Source organism: Camelina sativa, chromosome 18, assembly GCF_000633955.1.
Source record: "Camelina sativa cultivar DH55 chromosome 18, Cs, whole genome shotgun sequence".
Taxonomy (NCBI): Eukaryota; Viridiplantae; Streptophyta; class Magnoliopsida; order Brassicales; family Brassicaceae; genus Camelina; species Camelina sativa.
This window is the reverse complement of record NC_025702.1, coordinates 761,135-769,896: the sequence shown is the minus strand read 5'-3', so window position 1 is coordinate 769,896 and position 8,762 is coordinate 761,135. Positions and strand designations below refer to the sequence as shown.

At 29.1% G+C, this 8,762-nt stretch overlaps 2 protein-coding genes across 2 annotated transcripts in view; both read right to left on the bottom strand.

The window, feature by feature from the left end:
• LOC109130433 (putative defensin-like protein 126) lies at positions 104–437 on the bottom strand. The gene is made up of 2 exons (XM_019239941.1): positions 390–437; positions 104–288 (listed from the first exon to the last, which is right to left on the bottom strand). The coding sequence occupies exons 1-2, from the start codon at positions 433–435 to the stop codon at positions 104–106; spliced, it is 231 nt and encodes a 76-aa protein (XP_019095486.1). The 5' UTR covers positions 436–437.
• The window catches only part of LOC104760187 (casein kinase II subunit beta-1-like), a 5,233-nt gene continuing 5,041 nt past the window's right edge, over positions 8,571–8,762 (bottom strand). The window contains exon 6 of the transcript XR_002036395.1: positions 8,571–8,676. The gene's annotated coding sequence lies outside the window, so the exon portion shown is untranslated. The remainder of the gene's footprint in view (positions 8,677–8,762) is intronic.

The following is an 8,762-nucleotide window of genomic DNA, read 5'->3' as shown; positions in this document are numbered from 1 at the left end:
TTTTTTTTTTTTTTTTTTTTTTGTCAATCGGATTTGATTTTCTCTATTATAATTAATTATTTAGTTAATGATGATCTATAGGTTTCAAAATAAAGTGAAAAAATCAAGAAATAATGCAATGAAAATTGCAGAGGCATATCAAGCTTCCATCATTTGTTGCAACACACTTGCCAGTTCCTTTCCATAGTTGTAAGCACAGAGCGGTACAAGAGCCAAGACCACAATCTGTGTCTGCTAAAATCTTATGACATATTCCTTGTTTTCCTTGAATCTCATTCACCATCAATCCTGTAAAAATAATATATTAACACACAACGTTATCAATTTCATGGTAGTAAAACGACAAGATTTTTTCATAATTTTAGAGATGGTAAAACAAAAAACGAAACCTAGAATAAGGATCATGTAGACAACAAGAAAGGTGAATTTGATCATTATTAATGGTAATTGGAGTTTTCAAAATACAAAAACACACACACATATATATAATCACACATATATACATATACACACACATATATATAATCTTCAGATAAATGCATATATTATCAAATTGATATTTTCCCTTTATGTATGATTCAATATTATATAAACCTACTGTTTCGGCAAAAAAAAAATTCTAGTCAAAGAAGATAATTATTCTAGTCAAAGAAGATAATTAGAATCTGTTTTGTAATTTTTGATGAATTTGATGAATTTTGTACCTTGTAAAAGAAGTATGATTTTGTCTGTCAACATGTATAAAACTAATAAGAACGGTTGAAAAAGCCAGACAACAAGTACCAAAGACATATGACATTAGTCAAGACAAGTTTAAAAATTAGTTAGTGAATTACAAAGTACAAACAAGTAAAGATAATTATATTATTTTTAGTCAACATAAGTTAAATTAGTTAGTGAATTAGAATTAAGTAAAGATAATTACTTTATTTTATGTTCTCTTTATCAATTTTTTTGTGGTTCTCATTTTAAATAGTTTATGCTCTATATGTTGGTATAATGATTTTGATTCTCTTTTTATTGTTATGGAACAGTGGTGAAACATTTAGATACTATTATAAAATATAATAAAGTAATATATGTCAAAATTGTGATGTAATCAACTGCATAGTTTATCTAAGATTATAATTTGTTATAATTTATGAAAATTTTTAATTATCACCAATTAAGATAAGCAGTGTGAATGATGCTTTGGGGGAAAAAAAGAAGGAAAAAGTTAGTTTTAGATATGAAAACATTTCATGAAGACCAAATGAAAAGTTAGGCATTCACAAACTCCATGCATTAATTTGAAAAAGATCTACATGATGTAAAGCAGTAAACATATATGATAGGGACTTATTTGAGGGGTATTTATAAGTTTTGCCCCAAAAACTTTCACAATGTCATTTTTAATATCTAAAACACAAATTTACAAATGATGTTTGGGTTTATTAGGTTCCAGTTATGTTTAGGATATATTTTTCTTTATGAAATATGTGTTTTATGAAATTTTTTTGAAATATTTTAAAATAGCAAAAATGACAAAATTGAAAATTATTGACAAAAAGGACAAAAACAAAACATTTGGCGTAAGAAGTGGTATCTTGTGTAAAATTTAATCCCTGTAAACATTTTATTTTATTCTTTTTAGTTACGTTATCGTTCTTAATTATTCTCTTGATTGTATATATATAAGACATTTTCATATCTTATGACGGCTGTATATTATATTCTGAGTTTGTGATCAATCATTGAGAAAATTAAAGTCTTTCTGGCCAGACCTTTGTTCATATTATATGTATCATACTGTATTGTGAAATTATAATCCATTTTTCTTTTGGCTTTGTCCCATTCCGACATTCCCAATTTCCCATATTGCAAACGCATTTTGAATGTGCTTTTTCTTTTAGACGTTTCGTTTTTCTCGTTTCTAAAATTTGTATAAATTTATATGCATTATTAATTTTATTACTTAATAATATTATTTAAAAATTTAGATTTACGATATGTTACTCAAATTTACTCATTTTGATATTTGCTGATATAATATTATTACATATGTATTACTTGAATATTAGCAGAGGTAACCACGTTTACCACATACGTGTGAGGTATTTTTGCACAAACTGATATCTCAATTTCATTAATAAATAAAAACTATAATTAACAAAAATACAAAATTTGAAAAGGTATACAGCAGTAATATGAACTGCTAAATGAAATTCTTTTCGTCTCCCACATTACAGTCGCTAAAAATGCTATCTTCGATATTGCATTTTCTTATGACAAAGACAATTATTGAACAACGTATAAAAGTATAAGTTGCAACACTGGACGTATTACTATCTTTTTCCCCTACAAATTACAATAGTCTCGTGTCGTCTAAAGCTGTAAAAGAAAATTATTAAAAGCGTGTGATTGTAGTCAATACTTGCATTTGTTGGATTGAGTCATATTGGTCTATAAGTACATTATAAAAATTAATTAATAAGAAAGTAGGTCAATAAGTCGGGATGGTTAACCACAACAACATATTTCTCTCTATATTAATCTACAATATTGAATGGCCAAAAGCACGTTTCCATTTCCTAGAAAATTAATTTACGCCTCAGACAAACAATAGTTCCACTATATGACGTAAGTGTTTAGTAAATTACTTTAAAGCATTTTATTGCTATCTCCATAAATAATGTTATTAACTAGGTAAAAACCCACACTATGTGCGGAATAAATCGATTTTAAAAAAATTATTATAAGTAAAATTATTATTCTAAAACTAATATTTGTTTGTGTTAATCACTCATTTTGGTTCTAAAATCAAATTTTATTATTTTAGAACCAATATGTAACTAAATTTTTTTATTTATTTATTCAAGCTGCGTTTTTCGTGTAAAAAATATGTTTCACCCGTGAAATCTTTAAATGTGTAAGAAAAATATTAATAAAAAGTTACTATTTATTGCAACATTTATTTTGTGTGGTTTAAAAATCAAATTCATATCTTTTATGTTTTATTTTATAATTATAACAATTTTACATGTTTCTATGTAACCATAACAACATATACAAAATTACTTGGTAGTTTAATTAATTAATTTTATTATATGTTATTAACAATCGGATTCTAAACTAAATTTCCTGAACATAATCTAATTTATTGATTTACTATTTGTGATTAGGCTATTTAAATCTTTTGAGTTAGTCGGTTTGTTAATATTTTCTATAAATAACGGATTATTACCGAAAAAACCATAATAAAAAAATTAATGAAATTTCAAAATCAACGTATTCGTGTAAGAATACATTTCACCCGTGAATTATGTGAACGTGGTAAAGAAGATATTTATAAAATGTTACAATTTATGGAAATATATATTTTTTTGTGCTTTAAAAATCAAATTTTTATATTTATGGTTAATCGAGTAACTATAACAATGTTTCATAATCTAATAATCACTCACTTTAAATATATATATTTTTTGGGTACTAAGTTTATTTATAATGATAAGGATTATTCTCTCATTCCTTTTTAATAGCACATAGATTAATGTACAATTAAAACGTATATTCCAATTCGGTTATCAATATTTTTATTTTTTAATGAATAATCACACTAAATGTTGAGATTAATTAGTTTACATACTTAGATATATATAAATAATCACACATCAGGATATCCCCTAATTTGTTGTCATTTTTATATTTACTTGGTTTTGAACCCACGCTACGCGTGAGTTTATTTGATATATTTTGATGAAAATTATATATGATTGATGACGGTAATAAAATATTCTCTTATAAAAAAAAATTAAATTAGTATTAAGGAAAAAAAATAAATTTCAGATACACAATTTTTAAAATATAAAAATCAGTTGTGTTATAAAATCAAATCTGATAAAAAAAAATCATGAATTTAACTCGACGTCGAGGCGAGACGAATCAAACTGATGAACTCACATATTCTAAACCATTTCTTTGACCACCAAAAAAACGAAAGAATTTTATCATCATGAACCGTCTGGTTCTTTGTTATACTATTTTTCTTCTTCTTCTTCATCAACTTCTTCACATTCTTCCAATGAAAAATATTTTTTTAAGACTATCACACAACTTGTTAACCCATCAAACTCCAAGAACAAAATCATTTCTTTTCTCATAAAAATAAAAAATAAGATAAAAAATAAAAAATTAATGAAAGAATATCAACTCATCTATAAAATCATAAACAAAAATATATTTTACAGCTCATAAGAAATAAAGCACAAACGTAGATAAATAAGATAATTTTTGTATTACATGAATATTTATAATATTTTTAACTTTTAAAAGGTTTCGAAATATAAAATTTGAACCTTTTAAAAAGTTTCAATATTTATAATATCTTAAAATTTTAAAATATAAAAATTATAATATTTAAAAACTTTTAAAAAGCTAAGAACTTTTAAAAGTTTCAATATTTATAATATTTAAACTTTAAAATTTTTTTAAATATTATAATATATTTTTTTGAAACTTTTTAAAGTTTTAATTTGATCAAATAAAAACCGGATCAAACCGAATAAAAATTTTAAACTTGGACGCTTGATAAATCAAGTTTTCCTGCTCATTCGTTGTTGGAAGCATATTAATCTTATTTATACTGGTTCTGAACCATTGTCTAAAAATTTTCTAGCCGATGTGGGATATTGTACATAGTTCTTTTATTTCCATAAATTTAAATTTTTTTTCTTTTTCTAAAAATTCTGGAAATTTAAAAAATGTTAATGAATGACATGTCAAATCCTGATAGGTTGTTTAAAATAATTCTTATTAAATAAAATTCTTGAAAATTTTTAAAAATGTTAATTAGTAAGGTGTCTAATCACTATTGGTGGTTTTAAAGCTTAGATGGAGGCCTTAAGGAGCTTATAGCTCCTACTTTTTATTAGTATAAGATTTATGAATATATATAAATCTTTATTTATTGGGAATTAAGTTTTCTTTAATGACTTGGAGATAATTCACGGGTAATATATTTCTTTTTATAATCAATTATAATAACAATTAAAGCTTGTTATTTAAATTATTATGGTAATAATACTAACAAAAGTTATATATGATTTTGTAAATAGGTTATATGTTCAATAAGTTATATATTCTTTATTTTTATTAACTTTATATGTTTTTATAGCCTTTTTAGAATATTTTATTTATATTGATTTTAAGAAATCAATATTTTATATTGATTTCTTAAAAATAATATAACTTTGACTTGTATATTTATAAGTAAATTTTAGTGAAATTTTGACTTAAAATAGTATGTAATATTTAATTAGTTTTAATATGTGATATTTAAATTTGTGTGAGAATTGATGACAAATCTAATTATTATTCAGTTAATTGTTTTTAAAAAAGAATATATAATGGCATGTTAATGTAATTATGTAGAAAATTTAAGGGTTTTTTGCTAAATGTGTCTCTAGCTACCGCTATCCGCCCAAATATAAATGGATTCAAAAAGATAGATTGAAAAAACTGATTTGTACCCCCACTTGTTATAGAGGTTAGTAATATCTTTTATATGGCTTTGGCCTGTAAATGAACCTTTTTGAACCTCTAAAATATCTTTTATACCATGACCAATACCCCAGTGGTTCTATACATATTGAACAGGGTTCTATGGTCGGTCCGCGACCTCTGTATACCGAAGAGGTCGTCGGAGTGTTTATCTATTAATATATAGGGTATATGTTAGCGTAATAACATCGAATTATCGTGGTCGCGTGTTTAGGTTAATGGGCCGTACAGGCCCAGGTACATGTACAAGTTAAGCTACTACTACTAAGCTAGTATAAAGGTCGTTAGAGAGGTTAGTTACGAAAAACATAGCTTAACGGGGTTTTCTTTTTCTTTGGTTACAGGGATTAAGAAATCACAGTTCAACCTTTTTAGTCTTCGCTAACTTCACCTTCAAGCTTGTGTCTCTCTTATCCTTCTTGCTTGTTCTTCATATCATTTCTATGTACATATAGAATCTGTACTAGAGAGTGTGACAGAGTGTGATTGATTCAAGCTTGTATAACCTTTGATTAGTACTTAGTAGTGGACTTTGCCGTTTGAGAGTCACAGTGATCAAGGAGAACTCGTTTATTGGTGATGTTCGTGAGTGAGTTTCGATCTGTTATTGTCGGAAATCTAGAAGATTAAACTTTCACACTCACATTTATACAAACAAATCGAAAATTCTGAGGTAGACACAATGACATGTATAGTATAATCTATCAAATAGTATTGTTACAACTTAGAATATCACAAATTGGAAGAACAAAAGAGAGTTTTTTAATTACTACAAGACGGTGACTATCTCTATCTGCTGCTTTGCTGGTTGCTACTTCCGCGGGTTGTCGGTGCGGTGGATGGAAGCAAACCTTGAGAAGGTCTGATTCCCACAAGACGAAGCTGATTCTCAGCTTGTTCGATATTAATCCGTAATTCACGCTCACGAGAAGTTGCCTTTTCGAGATCTGCTCTTGTCATGCTAAGGCGAACCAAGGCAGCTTGGAGCTCATCATAGCGGACTGATCGAGATAATGCTGATCACGATGTTGATCACTAGGTTCAAACGGAAGCGAACCTTTGAGCAAATGTCCTTCCTGCACGACGAAGCTGGCTCTTAACTTGTTCAAAACGAACCTCAGCTTTAAGCTCCTTAGAAACCATATCCTTCAGCTTCCTCTGTAGCACAAGATGTTCAGCCAAGGCATCTTCCAGCTGCTTTTTTCCAACTGCAACGTAGCCACGATGAGGACGCTCCTCAACTCTTACAATGTCCGTTCTACGGGAGGAAGCATGACCTGCTCTTCTGGAAGGAGGAGCAGGGTCCAGTCTCCTGGGAGAAGGTTCTACTATCTGGGAACGACGTCGAGATTCCACAGCTCCGACTGCGGAGATCACTCTCTTGTCATGCCAACGCGGAGTCTCCACAGCTTCTTCCTCCCGTTCATCAACAAGATCCCATCGAATTCCATTATCGATGTCCGAGTAGACAGGACGCCTTCTCAGCTTCGGACGACGGCTTATCTGAATATATTTCAGAACTGGGAAGGTTAGAGGAGGCCAGTAGATGCTCTTCAGGTCAGGTAAGCCCTCTAAAATGAGGCTAGTTAGATTTAGAAAAGGGCTGTTCACTATTATCACCCACTCCCAGCTGCTGGGTCATGGATTTGTCTTTGCTTATTATTTCTTCTATTTGCGGACATTCGTATACACGTAGATTGTCAAGATCCGGGGCTCATCTTTGAACCAAGATATCCATGAAGTGTCCTCTCCATCGAATGTTTAGTGGCTCATCTTTTTGTAATGAAACTTGAAATGGATTCGTCTCTTTTTTTTTTTTCACTAGAGTGTCTTTTATTGAGTAAAACCTATTAAACAGGCCAAATTTACAAGCCAAAAGAACAATTCTACAAAACAACCCAACTGAAACAAAAGCCCACAGGTCCAAATATAATTTCTTCCTGTAGACTGAAGAGATAAGGTGGATCACGGACCACGTGACAAGAGGGAGACATGCTCTATATATACGCAAAACGGGTAGGTTTGATGGAGGCCATGTGTCCTCCCCTAAAATCAAAAATCAATCGGTGCTTATAACCACATAAATAATCTTATGTCATTTATTTGTTTTCCTTAAGTCTAGTCAACAATATACGGAATCAAATTGGTCGTTAATATGAATCTTTTTACTCATTTAATTATTTTAGGATTTATAACGATCCTATATGTTATTTACCAAACATATTCAGTTACATCTACAATATATCTCTATTTTAAGTCGATTCTTCCACGAAAAGATGCCAAATTTCCCTCAAATGATTTGACCATTAGTCGTTCTCCACCTTTTGTTCGTGGAAATTTCTATCCAAAGAAAGTATATTTTCTAAACTGATATATATATATATTTTTTTAATAAACTGATATTTTCATAAATAAATAAAGAAAAGTAGAATTGCAAATATCATTTACAACCACAAACGATATAGTGGCTTGAAAAAAATATATTAAAGATGCCAAGAAAGCCGGGCAATATTTTCTCCATTACGCACTTAATCAAATAACTGACTTCTCTAAATGTTTCTTTTATTTAAATAACTCGTCCAAAGATAATACATCAGCAACGATACGTCATCCTTAATTATACGTCCTCGTACGTCACAACATCACAATAATTTGTCTCTAAATTTCCTTCATGGCTTGTGTAATTTGAACACAAACACTCTTTGAATTATACAGTTTTTGTGTTGCCTTTGGTTCCGCGGGCTTGACATGCATAAATAAATGTTGAACGTCGTCCCAAAGTAAGCTCCATCAATGTATTTTCATCATTTTAAGAAAAACCCCACAAAAGATAACACCTACAACAAGATCTATACAAAACTCAAAAATAATCATTTGTCCGTTGATCCCAATCAGGACACGCGTACATCTGACAATATTTCATTACAGTTCCATGGCACCCATAATGAATAATAGCTTTACCAAACCAATTTTCGAGGGAAAAATTATAATCTAAAATATAGTTAAAAGAGAGCAATTTTATGACATGATTCTTTCTCTGATATCAGATGACATTAATAATAAGGAAAGCGTAGAAAAATACAGGTTCAAGTTTAACAAACTCATCAAAAGGTTTTGGGTTTTTTCTTTCCTTCTAACCTTGCTTCTAATGTGTATGTACCTCAAGACAAATAGAGCCATGACAGCTCTCTTCACCTTTGGTGATCACAATGCTTTTTGTTTCT